The sequence below is a fragment of the Gasterosteus aculeatus genome, chromosome 20 (assembly GCF_964276395.1).
Source record: "Gasterosteus aculeatus chromosome 20, fGasAcu3.hap1.1, whole genome shotgun sequence".
NCBI lineage: Eukaryota > Metazoa > Chordata > Actinopteri > Perciformes > Gasterosteidae > Gasterosteus > Gasterosteus aculeatus.
In genome coordinates, this window is record NC_135707.1 from 10,420,155 (window position 1) to 10,438,741 (window position 18,587).

General features: G+C 44.1%; 3 protein-coding genes across 4 annotated transcripts in view; 1 reads left to right on the forward strand and 2 right to left on the reverse strand.

Moving 5' to 3' along the window:
• Positions 1 to 6,957, forward strand: part of creb5b (cAMP responsive element binding protein 5b) — a 39,384-nt gene extending 32,427 nt beyond the window's left edge. For both annotated transcript variants that reach the window (XM_040165616.2, XM_040165615.2), the window contains exons 8-11: positions 1,231 to 1,557; positions 2,689 to 2,916; positions 3,153 to 3,261; positions 4,197 to 6,957. In XM_040165616.2, the coding sequence (XP_040021550.1) occupies positions 1,231 to 1,557; positions 2,689 to 2,916; positions 3,153 to 3,261; positions 4,197 to 4,351 (819 nt within the window). In that variant the 3' untranslated portion in view covers positions 4,352 to 6,957. The remainder of the gene's footprint in view (positions 1 to 1,230; positions 1,558 to 2,688; positions 2,917 to 3,152; positions 3,262 to 4,196) is intronic.
• Positions 6,958 to 7,466: 509 nt separating this feature from the next.
• On the reverse strand, positions 7,467 to 11,793 carry LOC120810764 (putative serine carboxypeptidase CPVL). Its single transcript, XM_040165617.2, has 13 exons — positions 11,662 to 11,793; positions 11,356 to 11,537; positions 11,154 to 11,275; positions 10,652 to 10,766; positions 10,490 to 10,548; positions 10,291 to 10,370; positions 10,129 to 10,195; positions 9,751 to 9,873; positions 9,532 to 9,663; positions 8,717 to 8,815; positions 8,434 to 8,607; positions 8,130 to 8,312; positions 7,467 to 8,058 (listed from the first exon to the last, which is right to left on the reverse strand). Exons 1-13 carry the CDS (start codon positions 11,664 to 11,666, stop codon positions 7,960 to 7,962), a joined length of 1,440 nt encoding a protein of 479 aa, XP_040021551.1. The 5' UTR covers positions 11,667 to 11,793; the 3' UTR covers positions 7,467 to 7,959.
• A 709-nt stretch (positions 11,794 to 12,502) lies between these two features.
• LOC120810765 (putative serine carboxypeptidase CPVL) lies at positions 12,503 to 16,999 on the reverse strand. The gene is made up of 13 exons (XM_040165618.2): positions 16,876 to 16,999; positions 15,393 to 15,574; positions 15,191 to 15,312; positions 14,819 to 14,933; positions 14,657 to 14,715; positions 14,458 to 14,537; positions 14,296 to 14,362; positions 13,921 to 14,043; positions 13,517 to 13,648; positions 13,286 to 13,384; positions 13,008 to 13,181; positions 12,711 to 12,893; positions 12,503 to 12,639 (listed from the first exon to the last, which is right to left on the reverse strand). Exons 1-13 carry the CDS (start codon positions 16,878 to 16,880, stop codon positions 12,541 to 12,543), a joined length of 1,440 nt encoding a protein of 479 aa, XP_040021552.2. The 5' UTR covers positions 16,881 to 16,999; the 3' UTR covers positions 12,503 to 12,540.
• Between the last annotated feature and the right edge of the window lie 1,588 nt (positions 17,000 to 18,587).

The window sequence follows — 18,587 nt, forward strand, 5'->3', positions numbered from 1 at the left end:
AAAGGCAGGTAGGCTGCTAAATATGTCCTTTTGGAAACACATATATGCAATATGTAAATATAATACAAACCAGAAGGGTACACGCTTTTATGGATGCCTCACTTGTAAAGAGATTTATTTAACTGTGTCTCCTCCCTACTGTTAAATGCTTTCCACTCATGAATAGCGTGAGGGAGGAGTAGTGGGCCAATGTTGTGCTCTGCTCGTGTCTTAGCGTTGTGATCCAGACCAGCTGGATGCCATTCCCTATGGGAATCATGAATGTGAAAGTTGTTAAAAGATATGGAGCCCTGGACACAGCGTGGACTCACTGACAGCAGCTGCGAGAAGGGGGAAGGGAGACAAGGGAGGAATCAGAGCACGGAGAAAGAGAATAGAAAACTTGGTCAAATTCACGACAGTTCAGTTTTGTTGCTATTATTTTGCTACACGTGACGAATGGACTAATTGTTGACAGTATATATAGGACTGGACCTAAGCATTTATTTAACATTATAAATAACAAATTCACGTCAGCACTGCAAATGGCATTAATCAAAATCAACCGTCTCCACAGTCTCTCAGCATTCATTATGAAACATGTTTTTTTTTTTTTTTTACCTGTCAAGGCTTGCACACAACACATGAAGCCTGATGACATTACCTTGGCACTAATTGGGTTGAAAAGGGAAAAAAAATCTGGTCTTGCGGTTGTCTTTATGTGATGCCAAGAAAACCAGAGTCCTGAGGAGAGGTGCATTCGGTAAACACTGGGAACACAGGCGCACCTTTAGAGGACCACTGGTCCAGCCGTGGCTAAGTAGACCACACGGTTAAAGCAACAAACCTCCTGCTGGGTCAACAGCGAGGGAGCAGTCTGAGCCTCACACCTTACCAGCAAGCCCATCTCCAGACACACACACACACACACACACACACACACACACAGATGTGCAGAGGAGGGAGAGGCTATTATAAATACGAGAAGGTGGAGGCTAGTAGGACGGCAACCACGGAAGGCAAAGTGGGACAATGACAAGACTGAAGGAGAGACAGAGGGCAGCCTGAGTGTCTTGATTTGTTCTCCTGACAAATGAGCCATTCATTATCTCCTAGTCGGCTCATGAACCCGCTTTGTAACTGTTGGTAATCAGCACACTGGTCAGTGAGTGGATGCACCGACTTTAAATGAATGTTTTTAATGGAAAATGATGTTAAACGTTGTGTTCGGTTTCCATTTTGTCTAATCAGAGGCTGAAGGCTGCACTTTCACACCATCCGGGTGCCATCGCAAACGGCAACATGAACTCCATGGGCCACATGATGGAGATGATGTCATCGCGGCAGGACCAAGGCACCCACCATCACATGCACTCACACCCGCACCAGCACCTGCAAGCACCTCCCCACGCCTACCAGCACCACGGCCACCACCACCACCACAGCCAGAGCCACGGCCAGGGTGGACACCATCACCCGCAGGGACACAACCCCCATCACAACTCCCACAATCCCCACCTCCATCCCGGGCACCCACACCAGACCTCACCGCACCCTCCGATGCACTCTGCTTCGCATGTAAGCAAAGCAAAGATTCCCGGGAGAGCCGAAGCTTTTAGACAATCCCATTGCAGATTCACTAACAGTTCAGTTCAATAACACATTAACTGCACTGAACATTAAAACCTCTCATACTGTATATAATATGTGTGTATCGCAACACTTTGATGGTCGTTTGAGCAGTCAAATTTTGGATTTGTAAATAACAGTTAGTATAGCTGAAATTAAGCTTTAAATTAGCTGTAAAACAGAATTTATTTCTTTGAGCTGGGTTGGTTTCAGGTCAGCATCTGACTCCTGCCGTGGAAAGAAAAGGGTCACTAAGAGGCCTCCGAGTAGCCATAGTAAAGGATGCTCAGTAGTGTTATTTGAATATAAAGCGCCATGCCATCCTGCACTGCCAAGCGGCAGTTCAGTGGCCACAACCTTCCCCGGGTGCCAAATCAGTTTTATAAACGCTGGTCTTGATAATGACTAGACGGCCTTTGCTGACAGTCTTGAAACATCTTAGCCGAGAATAAATTTGGTTTAACTCTAATGAGCGTTTGAAAATATTGCTCGCAGCATGAAAAACAACATGTCCTCCGCATTGTCTCATGGCCTCAGCAGGGCCAAGCATTTTGGATGAACCGCAGTCCGGCATCAAGAAATGCAATTCCCCGTATGTTCCAAATGTATCATTGAGGCATTGAAACAACACTCCGTAAGCACGGAGACCATTAAAGCAGCTTTTACCTTCCATGCTTCTCATAAAAATGGTAATGATCTGAAGACTGAAAACACTTGACCTTGCCAAGTACATGTCCAGATCTGTCAGTGCACGCTTGTTTTTAGAAATGAGACTGTGGTGGTGTTAGTCTGAGTGGAAGTGGGCGGTGGAAAACGGCCTCCTGACACCTCTTTAACAAGGTGGGCAGGCTGGTGAATCAGCCCAGTCACTCACTCACTCTTGTCACCCTGACGCCCACGGCCCAGCTCACAGGGCACGTTGCTCAACCAGATGTTGTTTTTTGGGGAAGTTGCCAGATTGGGAATAGGTGCAGGAGGTTAGATAGGCCTAGATGAAGGTTGTTAAGAGGTTTTCTGGCCGTCTGGTTGGACGGTGACCGGCGGACGGAGAGGGCTGATACCTTTCTCCCCATGTTGCAGATGTCACCTGCCACTCAGCAGATGCATCCCACGCAGACACTGCAGTCTCCACCACCCAGCAGTGGACGGCGCCGGCGAGTGGTGGACGAAGATCCGGACGAACGTCGGCGGAAGTTCCTGGAAAGGAACAGAGCGGCAGCCACGAGATGCAGACAGAAGAGAAAAGTGTGGGTGATGTCGTTAGAGAAGAAAGCAGAGGAGCTCACTCAGACCAACATGCAGCTTCAGGTACACGATAGACTTCAGGTGGTGTATTTGTGCAACAATGTCCATCGGTTAGTTGCTAAAAATCAAAGCTTATGAGCTCCAAATAAGAAATCCTACAAATTCGTCAGCCACAGAATCGCATCTCTTGTTAGACCCTCCCTGTTCAAAAGTGTTTGACCAAAACAAGCTGGAATACACTGTTATTGATTCGCTGGATGATGGCCTTAAAATGCTTCTGCGTTTTTCCCACCTTTCAGAACGAAGTGACCATGCTCAAGAGCGAGGTGACCCAACTCAAGCAGCTCCTCCTCACACACAAGGACTGTCCCATCACCACTATGCAGAAAGAGTCCCAAGGTTACCTCAGTGAGTAGCTCAGACATAAACACAGACATACAGACCAAAAACACACCTTCATCTGTGTGCCTTATAGCACACCATGTGCAGAGAGCACTGCGGGAAGATGTTGATTGTCGTGCCAGGGGAAAGATTTAAACTGTACGGACTGAACTGTGATGGACACACAGCGACTGCCAAGGCTCTTCGCCCCTATGTGCTGCTATCCAGCTCCCACGCTCATGGCAGGACTCTTCCTTTCACATATGGGTGTTGCACACTCTGGTAGCCAGCCGGGTCTGGGAGTTGGTAGTCTGAATCCCGTATGAGCGCTGTTTTTCCAATCCGACACCACCTCTGTGCAGAGGCAGCCGAGACTCAATGTGAGACAGACGTCACAGGCCACACGTTGGCATCCAAACTCCCGCGGATGCCACAAGATCTCATTGATTACCAGACTGTGCCTCGGCTCAGTCATGACATCAGGGCCCCACCCTTTGATACGGACATTTCCACGCAATTAGGATGAGGCCCCGCCCTGTGAGAATTTGGCGCAGGAAAATATGGCTAACATCCCCCCCTTGCTGAATGGTTCTTTTATACAGAAGAGAGCCAACTCCCAGACTGGGCGGGGAGAGACGTTCAACGATGGGTCCAACTTGTGTACAGATGTCACCTTCAATGTGTTTATACTTCATCAACTTCATCACTTGTTTATGGAGTCATTTTTATGCTCTCCATGTTGGGTCTATTTTGGGATGACAGGGGAGACTTTGGGTGTGTATCTAGTCTGTCATCTGATATTTATATGTTTGTGATAATAAAGCTCTTTTTTACAATAATGTGGTCTGTGTTTATTTTAATGTAATTCATTATCATTTGTTTTACTGCGACATTTTGTTGACGCTTGAAGGGGCACAGTAAATACAATCCATCTCTAATGACTGTCTCTGCTGTCGCCGTAGGTCCAGAAAGCAGTCCGGCGGGCAGTCCAGCGCCAGAGTGCTCCCAGCAGCAGGTCATTCAGCACAACACCATCACCACCTCCACCACAACTGTAGGGGGCAGCAGTGTGCACGGGCAATCCAATCACCGCACAGACATTAACCCCATTCACTAGGGACAAGAGAGACTGTACCCCAGCACCCACCCACCCCCACCTCACCCACGACCTTGCTTTCTGAGGGTTATCAGCTGCACATGCTGAGCCCCCTCGTTCCCTCCATCAAGAAAAACCTCAAAGGCCTGTAAGGCTGTTCTTTATACAGTAGCTACAGTATGTATTTTTATAAACCAACCCTATTAACCCATAAATGTTCTTTAGTTTGTTGCCTCTTTTTTTGGTGTGAGTTTTGCTAATCTCATGCAGCGTTTGAGTACGTTTTAGTGGTTTACGTCGTTTAGTGGTACAAAAAGGACCATGGTGGTCATTGAACCAGAGGACAAAGACACACTGTAAGCCTCAGACTATCTATCAGCGGGCTTTATATCTCTGTAAGCCTGATGGACTGAAACACGAGTAAGTGAATTCTCTGAATACCACTTACTGGTCGGTTATGTTGAGTGTGTGCAGCAGACACTACACGAGTGAGACGTCGCTGCCTTTCAAGCCAAGTCAAACTGTCCCTATGGTGTCATGAAGACAGGAATATGCAAGAGGCACGTGTAATGATGCTTTTGTTTCCCAGAAACAAATATGACTGTTAACCTTTTTTTCCATGCCAGCGGAATTCTCAAAGAGTGTCGTGAAAAATACAGCGTGACGGCGAAAACATGATCAATTGGAAGCAATACATCACAGTATTGATCACCTTCTCTACTAAATGTCCACAGCAGGATCGGTATGGCCAAGCCACTCTGGTCCGAGGACATTGCATGCTGTTACAGCTATAGAACTGCACACTGTGATACCAGTGAGGCAGCTGAAACAAACTCCTCCGTCTCCAGGACCAACTGAAGCTTTAATTATTGGGGTACCTTTTGTGTGTGTTTGTGCGTCTGGATTTTGTGAATCCATCGTTTTCAGTATGCAAGTTAGTTCTGTATAATGTGTTTTTGGCTTCTTTCTTCTGCAGAACAAAGTTCAGCAGTTGTGTAAGGAAAGACAAATGTGTGCGAGAAAATTATTGTAACGCAACTGGTTAAGTGCTGTACGGTTTCTAAAGAGGAGCAGTTGATGCCTTTGCTTTCAAAATGTCACAATGTGCCTAAATCTTTCTTCAAATCTTTTTTTTTGGCTTTCTGTAGACAGCAACTCTTTTTCTTCAAATAATCAAAAGCCTTTCATTATCTGTGTATTATTAAGGAGTTTCCTCTGTCATATTTTTCATTGATGTCTGCTGCATGTAAGCCCGAAACCAGCTGACCAAGGATAAAAAGTACCGTTTCCCATGTAACCTCTGACCTCTTCGTCAATGTATCCTCCTCTCTTCCTCAGGCCTCCTCTGCAGCGCCATGGATGTGCTTATAGTGACCTTTGTTTTTTATCTCCCTTGCAGCCTTGAAACTTCGCGCCTTCTCACGTTCACCACAACTCCTCTTTCCCTCTTTCCTATGACCAGGAATGTCGACTCATTAGCATGATGACCACAATGCACTGTGTTTTACAGTAGGATGGATGAAATACATTCCACTGACAGGTGGAGCGATAGCAGAGCTGTCTATGCACTTTGTCCTCTGCCATGCCAGAGTGTAGAATAGCCATATTAAGGTCAGAGTAATTCTCAGTGATCCTCCCCTTTTTCACACACCAGCGCAAAACGTAGCCGCGTTTGGCTTTATGAAGAGACTGTGCCTGGTATGCATCATGTTTGTAGATGAAGAAAGCGAACCTAAGCTCACGTTGTAGAGACCCTGCACGCTTAAGAAAAAGGTTCCTTTTTTTAAATCCTGGAATAATGTAGATGGATGGGAACCTTTGTCCTCATAATGGGCTACATTCAAGTTTTGTTGAACAATTTGGACTGTTTATGTTGTGTGTTAACTCTTCTTCAGTGTGCGCATTTTGGTGTTTGTGTCAATGAGAGAAACCGATTCTCATTAAAAGGGCTTTGTCGTGCAACCCTTTGAAATGAAGCTTGCCTTTTTAAAGGTGTTTGTTGAATCCATATTTTAGATCATTCCAAATTAATCTCTCGCATGTAAAAAATATGTCCATGACCTCAGAAAACCTTCAACTGGAATCATTTGAAGAACGTTGCTGTTTTAGAGTTCGATATGAAAGTCTCTAGTCTCATTTTTGACAGTTGGTCCAGGTTCATAAAAAGACATTTGTTACTGCACAGGAAAAAAAAAAGACAGATGAAAGTGCAGTGTGAGTTTGTCCGTGTGGAGTTGAGAGAGGTGAACAATTCCTACGTATTAAAAATGTATTATTTGAAATCCAAAACTATAAATATTGTACATAATTCCATTCATTTCTGTAATATTGTACATGTAATGCAACCACCTTTCTTGTTGAAGGGAGTAAATGTGTGGTACATGTTTGTAAATAATGTTTTCATAGCACTTGTTGCCTTTTGTTGTACGTCAAGGCTCATTTCAGCGCATAAATACATTGTTTAAATGTAATGAACTGATGAATCCATTCTGGCCTGCATAACTTTGTACATTTGTTGTGTGTCTGTAATGACAGTATCCATTTTGGTTTGCATTTGTACAGATGTTAAAGTATCACTGCAATTACATTACGGTATGAAAATAAAGCACTTGTTCTGTAACAACTAACTAACATAATTTAATGTCCCTCCAAAATCAAAATATGGTGACATATTTTCTAGTAACCAGTGAAAAACCGAACAAAGAATGCATTGAATCTTTCAGGATAACATTGGAAAAATGCTATAGAAGGAAAATAAACATGAAACGATCAATACTTTTCCCCTGATGCCTGTCCTTGAGACACAATTGGTCATTAAATAGTTAGAAGCTTTAACGGTTTAGAATACTCATTCATTATTGAACCGTCTAGACATCTTGATAGTTGCCTGATGAAATAACTTGGCAGGTAACGTAATCACACAAACACAGTTGTCACAAAATAAACTACTAAAACCAAACAACATTGCAGCCAAATACATTTAAAACTACTTACAAAAGCCGCATATATAGGAATCAGAAAGCGTTGTGTATTGTTGCATGCAAAGTGGCCTTGATCTTTCAGAGATTCATTTTGTATTTTTCAGAACTTTGATACCGATAGTGAGGAATTAAAGATACATTGACACCCACAGAAGTTTAGTAAAATTATATGGTTTTATTTCTGGCTTTACCATGACTTTAGGCACAGTGACCCCTGGTGGACATTTTCTAGACCAACCAAACATTTGAGGGGACAAAAAAACATTTAAAAAATGCATCATCAGCTGAACAATGCAACAGATGTCAAATCATTAAAACACTTTAAAACTCACTGGCCGGCCTTCTACAATTATCAGTGCACTCAGAACTATTTCAAAGCTAATTAAGTGGGTTCTCTTCATCAGGAAGCATGTTCTGATTGAATGCCACAGATTATATTCACCTCATACAATTATAAACCTGCAATGTTTGTTCTCATAAATGGGACAGAGTTGGCTCCACATTAAAACAACTTATTGAATTTTCAAAGCAAAATTCACCTGCTAAAATACTTAAATGTGTAAAAATTCAACAATGTGCTGATCTCGAATTAAAAATATGCTCTTTGAAGTGGAGGTGCCTTGGTCAGTCTTGTGAGACTGAAACACTTCACATCCAGCCCCGCGTTGAAAGAAATCTGTCAATCATGTCGAAGGACCTCGCCGGCTGGTCGTAAGGCAGAATGTGTCCTCCTCCTCGGATGATGACCTGCGTAGCGGATCACAGAATTTAAACACAGCCCTTCAGAGGTGCCCTTTGCGTAACTGTTCACAACCCACCTGGTAAAACTCCCCCACTTGTCTCACGTAACCGGCCACTTCTGTGTCGCTGGGCTGAACCTTCCAGTGGTAACGAGGTGTCGTCTTGTACTCGGCCGCTCCGCTCCAGTTGACAGTCGGCAGGAACCTCTCGGTCAGCGGCGCTGCTACAATGACATCCAGCTGACCGCTGTAGATTAGGACCTGGGTGTGTGTAGAAAAAAAAGGGACAGCACAGGAAAACACTGTTAAGAGAACGATTGAGGATTGAAACTTCTTAAGCGCCATACCTCCGTTAAACAGACAAAACCCATTGGACAATCACCCGATAGTTGTCCATCAACACCCCGAGCCACGGCTTGATGCTCTTCATCACATCCTGCACAAGGTGCTTCTCCACCTCCGAGCCGTCATGGAAGGTCAGGTTCCCCACATGGATGGCACGTCGCACTGCTGGCAGGGTCACAAACGGGGAGAAGTACTCCTGGTCCTCAGGCTCCTGTTGCGCCGTGAAGAACAAAAAGTGGGGGTTCAACTAATAAGTAGCGTGCTTGTATTTAGAGTTGCAGAATTCACACAGGCAGCGTTGAGCCGTTGCTTCTACGCACCCGGCAGGTCATGTAGTTGTAGTAGTTCGTGCAGCCGGTTGCGTTTTGGAAGAAGGAGGGATACGGATCCATGTCGCCATTCAGCAAGCTGTCAAAAACCTGAATGAAAAAAATTAAATTCATTGACAAATAAGAGACGGAAATCTAAACTTAAAAAAATAGTGCGGTCAGTTAAACAAGTTATTGCAAATCCATTTTAAATGGCGTCAATTTCTTTCTCACGAGATTAACTTTTTTTTGCTAAACATTGTGACCCGGCTACTTGATCCTGTTTGAGGGACAGTCCTACAAATGTCACTCACAAAACATGTAGAAAAAACAAATCCAGCACCCCTGCTTCATCTTGTAGTCGCTTTTTTCAGGCAAATCATACATACAAAACCCTAACCCTTCATCTGAAATATTTTTATAATTTTATACCGCCCTGTTTTTCAATAAAATATTTTCATAAAGCAAGCCAATCCACTTTTACATGTTGATAAAGAGCATTAACCCACACCCACAGAGCACAGGGCGACTGTGGGTGAGTGGGGAGCACGGTCGTCCTCCAATCAGAGGGTTGTGGGTTCGATCCCAAGTGTTAAAGCGCTTTGAGTGGTCAGAAGACTAGAAAAGCGCTATACAAGTACAGGCCATTTACCATTTACCATTAAAACAAAGGAAAAAATGATGGGGAAAATGGGGGACATTTGGAATAGATACAAATTTGCGATTAATTGGGATTCATTTCGAGTTAACTGACATAAATGTGATTAATCACGATTAAATATTTTAATTGTTTGACAGCACTATAAAAAACTTTTTAAATTTTCTACCTGAAAAGCCTCGATCCACTTCTGCTGCTGGATGAGTGTGACCCCCAGGTCTGTTTGCTGGACGACGTACTGTCTTTGGTGTTCGTCTATCATGCCGGTTTGGTACATGAAGTCGCCGTAACCACCCAGCATCTGTGATGGAAAAGAAAAGGCTTTTAAAAATACTATACTTGTGTCGTGTTTAAAAGTGATTATAAAAACCACTTGTCAGATACTCACCAGTTCAGGATCACAGAGCCCGTCCCCAATAGCCATCCCCATGAAGTTTATTTTCACTTTGGCCGTGGGGTTGTTTTTATGGATGTAGTAGGAGATGGCAGGAACATACTTCCCTGCATAAGACTGCATGCGGACGGAGAAGAGTTACGCACAACAGGACCATATGTTGAAAATGTAGAATGCTTTTGGCTGTTGTCGCCAGATACAAATGTTCTTGTTGCAGTGGTATTTAAAGGCAAACTTGAATGTATCTACATTGCATTCCATAGGATTTTCTGAGTAGAAATTCCTACAAATGTGTGATGTGTACCAGTTTAAAAGCTATCATACATTTTAACACAATTCCTTTGTAGAGTTTGAATAGAAAAGAAAACATACCTCTCCAGTAGCATAGAACTCATTGGATTGATACTCAGGAAATATCTGGAAGAACTGTGTTAAAGCACTATACAAAAGAGAATGAAAAATAATTTAGTAATCAACCCAGACTTTTAGATCAAGTGACAACATCCCTGCGGAGTTGGATAGCAGGTGTTTTACCTGTACAGATCTCTGCCAACGTCATCCTGGTTTTGAGCAAAACCTTTGTCATCATTGGTGAAGCTGAAACCCGTTCCAACCTAGAACAACAACAAAAAAGTGCTTCCTCAAAGACTAAAATATACACATGCACATTGAAAATAAAAATAAAGTCACGCGAGCTGAGAAACCTTGAATTAAATGTGCAACATATACGTACCGGATTGTCAATGTACAAAACTGAGTACCTGGACGTCCAAGCATAATCCCTCAAACCAACTGCAAAGACACAAAACAGCTCAAACACAAACTTGGGGCTCAACGTGCGTCAGGTTAAAGGAGAATTCAGCGCATGTTGTCGTAGTGCCGCATCAGTTCTTACCAGTCATGTTCTTATACACCACATATGGTCCGTTTTCCACAAAGAGGCCGAACATGGAGGTGCCACCAGGGCCGCCCTGCAGCCACAGCAGGACCGGAGCTTTGTCTTGGTTTCCCTGTCACACATTAGGTCATCACACAGGAGGAGTAAGATCTCAGCACCACCCAGTGGTAAAGTCAGTTTAACCGTCTTACAATGGGGTCAGGCTGAGGGTCATCACGCTGTAGGCATGTGACCAAGCATAAAAAAGGGAAATGAAACGTGTCTTTTAACACAAAAAGTCGACCAACATAACTGACATTCCCACACGGACACTCAGCAAATACACACAGGTGCTTATCAAAAGGTGGCCGAGGGAGCACGCAAGGAATAGCCTGAAGAAAAAGTTGAGTTCCAAAGCAAACAAAGACAAGAATGAGTATTTCTCGTCATGTCTGCTTTGTTCTCCCGTGCTGCAGCACTGACAGTGATGTAGTCGTGTGGCTCAGGATTCTGACTTTACCATCAGCGCGGGGAAGAACCAGAAGAAGAGGTTGCTCTGGTACTTCTTGTTGACGGTCAGGTACCCGGCGTAACTCTTGACGTTGGCGCCTGGCAGATCTCCGACCAGACTCCGCTCCCTGGCTGGATCAATAGCAAAAGACGTCTGCCGTGTCATGCGGTGCACTTGCGGGCCGTGTAGCAGTGTGCGGGTGCGCGTCTACCTTCATCTATGGCGCCCTTCTCCACGTAGGGAGTGAGGAAGAGGGGAGACCCGGGGTCGACGCCGCTCGCGGCGCTCACACGGTGAGACTTCCGGCAGAAGAAGGAAGACGAGCACCTGCGGGAGACAACCGAGTCCAGACAGGCCCAGAGGAAGAGGACACCGAGTGTTTCCATCCGCAGCCTGCGTTTACAACGAGGAACATATCAGAATACGCGCGCGGGTCAGCCATGCGTCAATCTCCGCCGCTGCAAGTCACTCACATTTCAGAAACAAACAACGAAACTGATTTTTAGTTAAAACTTACTTCATTTTAACTCTGGTGTCTCTTACAACTGGATCAACTTCAGCAGTCAGTCAAAGAGACGTCTTTCACTTGGGCAGTCAGCAGTGCACTGAGTCACATGATCAGCTCCGCGGAGGTCGTGTAACGCGCCGGGTCACGTGGTCGTTGTTGTTGCGCTCTGCATTCGAGGACCTGAGCGCGGTCTTGCAGGAAATGGTAACAAGCTTAGACCGATTATAGCGTTATGTTTTATACCTTAGTATACTTTTCATTGACAATTTGCGAGTTGAGGGGGAGCAATAAGATAAGATACAATGTCAAAGTTTGCCTCAAATCCTAAAAGAATATAAAAATTAAGTATTGTCTCAGTGTCCCATGATGCAAATAGGCATGTGATTTTAATGTGAAATTAAATTCGTCTATAGTGCTTGAGATAGTTCCTAAAACAAATAGAAATAAATCCTTAAAAGTAATTTTCAGTTAGAATTGCGTAATACATTTACATGGGATGTTTTTATATTCAAGCACATTCTTTACATTACCTGTTGTGCAAAGTGTTTGCTTTGAACTCTACCGCAATAATGCTGACTGAGCATTTGTAGCCTTTTGTACACTTTATAACCACAAGAGAACAACATGTTAGGTAAAGGCCTCGGGTCTGTGATAAACTGGGACACCTGCCCACCAAACATGAACATGCAAGCTTAAATGTCTTCAAAAACGAAAATGAATTTTCAACTTTGTGTGCATTATATCTGCCGCACACCTGATGACCAAAGTCAGCTTAGCATAAAATATAGAATTTAATACATTTATTCAGCACTTAGTGAAGACTAAATTTGTTAAACAAAAGACAGCTGAATCATGGGCTTTTATTTATTTGTTTTGGTCCAAAACACTTCACATCCAGCCCCGCATTGAAAGGAATCTGTCAATCATGTCGAAGGACCTCGCCGGCTGGTCGTAAGGCAGAATGTGTCCTCCTCCTCGGACGATGACCTGCGTAGCGGATCACAGAATTTAAACACAGCCCTTCAGAGGTGCCCTTTGCGTAACTGTTCACAACCCACCTGGTAAAACTCCCCCACTTGTCTCACGTAACCGGCCACTTCTGTGTCGCTGGGCTGAACCTTCCAGTGGTAACGAGGTGTCGTCTTGTACTCGGCCGCTCCGCTCCAGTTGACAGTCGGCAGGAACCTCTCGGTCAGCGGCGCTGCTACAAGAACATCCAGCTGACCGCTGTAGATTAGGACCTGAGTGTATGTAGAAAAAAAAAAAAGGGACAGTACAGGAAAACACTTTTTGGTCAGATTGAGGGACTTTGCACTATACCTCCGTTTAACAGACAAAACCCATTGGACAATCACCCGATAGTTGTCCATCAACACCCCGAGCCACGGCTTGATGCTCTTCATCACATCCTGCACAAGGTGCTTCTCCACCTCCGAGCCGTCATGGAAGGTCAGGTTCCCCACATGGATGGCACGTCGCACTGCTGGCAGGGTCACAAACTGGGAGAAGTACTCCTGGTCCTCAGGCTCCTGTTGCGCCGTGAAGAACAAAAAGTGGGGGTGGTTCAACTAATAAGTAGTGTGCTTGTATGTAGAAGTCACACAGGCAGCGTTGAGCCGTTGCTTCTAAGCACCTGGCAGGTCATGTAGTTGTAGTAGTTCGTGCAGCCAGTGGCGTTTTGGAAGAAGGGTGGATACGGATCCATGTCGCCATTCAGCAAGGTGCCCAAAACCTGAAGTCATGCGGTAACAACATTGTCAGCTAAATAAAAAAAATAAAAAATGAAATTCATTTAGAAATAAGATGCAAATCTAGACAACTGAAAACTAATTTGGTCTGACAAAATTAAGGAGGAACGTTCTACCTGTAAAGCCTCCACCCACTTCTGCTGCTGGATGAGTGAGACCATCAGGTCTGTCCGCTGGACGACGTACTGTCTTTGGTGTTCGTCTATCAGGCCGGTTTGGAACATGAAGTCGCCGTAACCACCCACCATCTGGGATTGAAAAGAAAAGGCTTTTAAAAAAAATAAAATTCTATACTAGTGTTATTTTTCTGACGACAGCAAACGGTGAACTGTAAACCACTAATACTTCAAGAGCAGACGGGGAAACTGAGCAAGTTGAAAAGCTCCACGCTGGAAAACAGACATGTGAAATCAATTGGTCCAGGATGAAGACTAATTCACTGAAAAACACAGATGTGGGTGTCCCGGGTTTAATGATTATAAAAATAAAATAAAAAAAAAAACACTTGTCAGATACTCACCAGTTCTGGATCACAGAGCCCGTCCCCGATCACCATTCCTGTGAAGTTTATTTTCACTTTGGCCGTGGGGTTGTTTTTATGGATGTAGTAGGAGATGGCAGGAACATACTTCCCTGCATAAGACTGCATGTGGACGGAGAAGAGTTACGCGCAACAGGGCCATTGTTTTGAACATGTGGAATGTTTTTGGATGTTGTCGCCAGATACAGATGTTCTTGTTGCAGTGGTATTTTAAGGAAACTTAAAATCTAAATTGCATTCCATATGGATTTCTGAGTAGAAATTCCTACAAATGTGTGATGTGTACTAGTTTAAAACATATTATACATTTTAACACAATTCCTTTGCAGAGTTTAAATAGAAAAGAAAACATACCTCTCCAGTTGCATAGAAATCATTGGATTGATACTCAGGAAATATCTGGAAGAACTGTGTTAAAGCACTATACAAAAGAGAATGAAAAATAATTTAGTAATCAACCCAGACTTTTAGATCAAGTGACAACATCCCTGCGGAGTTGGATAGCAGGTGTTTTACCTGTACAGATCTCTGCCAACGTCATCCTGGTTTTGAGCAAAACCTTTGTCATCATTGGTGAAGCTGAAACCCGTTCCAACCTAGAACAACAACAAAAAAGTGCTTCCTCAAAGACTAAAATATACACATGCACATTGAAAATAAAAATAAAGTCACGTGAGCTGAGAAACCTTGAATTAAATGTGCAACATATACGTACCGGATTGTCAATGTACAAAACTGAGTACCTGGACGTCCAAGCATAATCCCTCAAACCAACTGCAAAGACACAAAACAGCTCAAACACAAACTTGGGGCTCAACGTGCGTCAGGTTAAAGGAGAATTCAGCGCATGTTGTCTTAGTGCCGCATCAGTTCTTACCAGTCATGTTCTTATACACCACATATGGTCCGTTTTCCACAAAGAGGCCAAACACAGAGGTGGCACCAGGGCCGCCCTGCAGCCACAGCAGGACCGGAGCTTTATCTTTGTTTCCCTGTCACACATTAGGTCATCACACAGGAGGAGTAAGATCTCAGCACCACCCAGTGGTAAAGTCAGTTTAACCGTCTTACAATAGGGTCAGGCTGAGGGTCATCACGCTGTAGGCATGTGACCAAGCATAAAAAAGAGAAATTAAATTTCCAAAGCAAACAAAGACAAGAATGAGTATTTCTCGTCATGTCTGCTTTGTTCTCCCGTGCTGCAGCACTGACAGTGATGTAGTCGTGTGGCTCGGGACTCTGACTTTACCATCAGCGCGGGGAAGAACCAGAAGAAGAGGTTGCTCTGGTACTTCTTGTTGACGGTCAGGTACCCGGCGTAACTCTTGACGTTGGCGCCTGGCAGATCTCCGACCAGACTCCGCTCCCTGGCTGGATCAATAGCAAAAGACGTCTGCCGTGTCATGTGGTGCACTTGCGGGCCGTGTAGCAGTGTGCGGGTGCGCGTCTACCTTCATCTATGGCGCCCTTCTCCACGTAGGGAGTGAGGAAGAGGGGAGACCCGGGATTGACGCCGCTCGCCGCGCTCACACGGTGAGACTTCCGGCAGAAGAAGGAAGACGAGCACCTGTGGGCGACAACTGAGTCCAGACAGGCCCAGAGGAAGAGGACACCGAGTGTTTCCATCCGCAGCCTGCGTTTACAACGAGGAACATATCAGAATACACGCACGGGTCAGCCATGTGTGAATCTCCGCCGCTGCAAGTCACTCACATTTCAAAACTAGAAAATGCATTTCCTGGTGAAAAGTGGTTGGAATGCTTAAAGCTGGAATGAATTTCAGGAAATTGCTGAATACAGAAAATGCAGAAGCTAAAAATGAATTTTAAAAAACTGCTATACAGAAATTACAAAAGCTGAAATGATATTTTTCTAAATGTATTTTGGGTATAATAGTGGTACTGGTAGTAATAGCAGTAGTAGTTTCAGTAGAAAAAGTGTTAGTAGTACTAGTATTATCAGCTGTAGTACCAATGCCATTAGTCATAGTATTTGTGGTAACCGTAGTCATACTTCGCAGTAGAAATACTAGTAGTGATAGTCACTTGCAGTGTCTCTACTACTGGTAGGAATAGTATTTTTAGTACTACTACTACTAGAAGCAAGACATTTTAGCATTAATACCAGTAGTACTGGTAATAGTGGTTGTAGTTTTTGAAAGAGCAATAAGTAGTCAACAAAATATTGTTATCCTGAGCTTCATGGTTAAGGTACAGATAATCATTGAGGCTTTTATTTTTAAGGGAGGGGGTGCAGATGAAGTTCCGAAAGTGTCCTCTGTAAGACCTGAATACCTTCAGGTCCTGTCAGACTGCAGCTAATACGGAACAGCTGTGTGTCAGAAGGACTGCAGCGCGTGTCTGAGAAACCTTGGTAACGGTGCACCTGCGATCATTAACGAGCTGCTCAAAAGAGCAGACAGCGATTTACACAGAACTGAGTACAACCAGCACAAGCATGCAATCATTTTGATCCAACAATGAAGCCTGAAAAGTGACCAAGCGTTTTTTTTTTTTAAATAAAATAGTTTAGACTTGTGTCAACATTTTAAAATTGAAATGGTGGCTGTAGCTGAAAGATTGGCGAAACAGAAGGATTTGAAAGTTTAAGAAGTTGAAGAGGATTTGAAAATGAACTTCATTGGAAAACCATGGTTTAAAAAAAAAAAAAAAGTTTATGATTTTGATTTATATAAAAGACAATTTTAAGAGCTAGAAAGATAAAAAAAAATCATAGCACCCTTCTCCTGAAGGAGCGAATAGTTTGAACGTTTTTAATAGCTGACAATTTGAAGCAGTTGAAAACGTTCAAAATACGTACGGAAGAAAAAGAATAAAGAGCGGAATAAAAGCTTAGAAAAACAATACTTGGAATGCTTAAAATCATTCCAACAACAAAAGAACCGCAACTGCTTTTTAGTTTGTTAAAACTTACTTCATTTTAACTGCGGTGTCTCTTACAACTGGATCAACTTCAGCCGTCAGTCAGAGGGACGTATCTAATGTGGTCATTCAGCGGTGTGATGCACCTGGTCACATCGTTTTCTACTTCTTTGTCTTTTAGTGTTTATTGGCAGTCGGCAAACCATCTTAGAGGTGCATTACCGCCACCATCTGGACTGGAGTGTGGAGCAGGAGTTTATGCAGAACACGAAGAGATAAATAATATATTTAAAATAATATATTTAAAATAATAATAATATAATAATTATAATAATAATAAAATAACTATATATATATATAAATAAACAAATGGAAAATCTAGATTCGTTTAACTGAATGTGTTTCTGTCGGACGGCTTCCCTGACCACCGGTGTCCACCACGGGGTTCGAGGGTTACCGCCCCTAAGACCTTGAGGCCACAACTCACTGCCGCGGCTTCAGCAATGGAGGTTTTGAACATACACCACTCTGGTTCAATGTCCCCTACCTCCACAGGAATGTGAGAGAAGATCCGCCAGAGGTGTGAGTTGAAAATCTTTTGGACCGGGGCCTCCTCCAGACGTTCCCAGTTCACCCTCACTACACGCTTGGGTTTACCGGGTCTGTCCCATCCTCTGACCCAGGTCACAACCAGATGGTGATCAGTTGACAGCTCTGCCCCTCTCTTTACCCGAGTGTCAGTGCAGCCTCAGATCAGACGATACGATTACAAAATCGATCATTGATCTTTGGCCTAGGGTGCTTTGGTACCACGTACACTTATGAACATCCTTATGCTCGAACATGGTGTTTGTTATGGACAATCCGTGACTGGCACAGAAGTCCAGTAACAAACACCCGCTCGGGTTCAGATCAGGGAGGCCATTCCTCCCAATCACGCCTCTCCAGTTATCTCCATTGTCGCCGACGTGCGCATTGAAGTCTCCCAGTAGGACTATGGAGTCCCCTACTGGAGCCCCATGCAGGACTCCATTCAGGGTCTCCAAAAAGGCCGAATACTCTGAGCTGCTGTTTGGTGCATATGCACAGACAACAGTCAGACTTTTCCCCCCCACCACCCGAAGGCGTAGGGAGGCGACCCTTTTGTCCACCGGGGTAAACTCCAATGTAGCAGCACTCAGCCGGGGACTTATGAGTATCCCCACACCCGCCTGGCGCCTCACACCATGGGCCACTCCGGAGTAGAATAGAGTCCATCCCCTATCCAGGAGTGTGGTTCCAGAGCCGAGGCTGTGCGTAGAGGTAAGCCCCACCAGCTTGTGAACCTATATTCTTAATTCTAAGTGTTTGTTTGGCTAGAGTATCCACCTGTTCATTCCCCTCCACACCAACATGAGCTGGAACCCAGATGAATTGTGTGGTTTTGCCTCTAATTTCCATCCTATACATTATGAGGAATATGTCATTTAATGATATCAGTCCTGATAGATGATCTACCAGATTCTATGCTTGAAAGTGCTGAGAAACTGTCACTTGCAATAACGGTGTTGTTTATTTCCCTCTTATCTAGCCACTGCCACTGAGTCACATGATCAGCTCTGCGTAAGTCATGTGATGCGTCAGGTCACGTGGTCGTTGTTGTTTGGCTCTGCATTTGAGGACCTCAGCGCGGTCTTGCAGGAAACGCCGTTGTTTAAACTAAGTTGCCGTTAAAAGACAAACAAATGAGATATCAAGCCAACAAAGTAACAGGCTAAGACTGAT

Bases quoted from the DNA above. Each gene is read 5' to 3' on its own strand.
- LOC120810764 (XM_040165617.2), bottom strand. The intron at 8,816-9,531 runs GTAGAAAATTTA...TTTTTCATTCAG, and splicing joins AGTGGATCGAGGCTTTTCAG to GTTTTTGACAGCTTGCTGAA. The intron at 8,313-8,433 runs GTGATTGTCCAA...ACACACACCCAG, and splicing joins TGTTGATGGACAACTATCGG to GTCCTAATCTACAGCGGTCA.
- LOC120810765 (XM_040165618.2), bottom strand. The intron at 13,649-13,920 runs GTGAGTATCTGA...TTTCAATCCCAG, and splicing joins GGCTCTGTGATCCAGAACTG to ATGGTGGGTGGTTACGGCGA. The intron at 12,640-12,710 runs GTGGGTTGTGAA...TCCGCTACGCAG, and splicing joins AAGTGGGGGAGTTTTACCAG to GTCATCGTCCGAGGAGGAGG.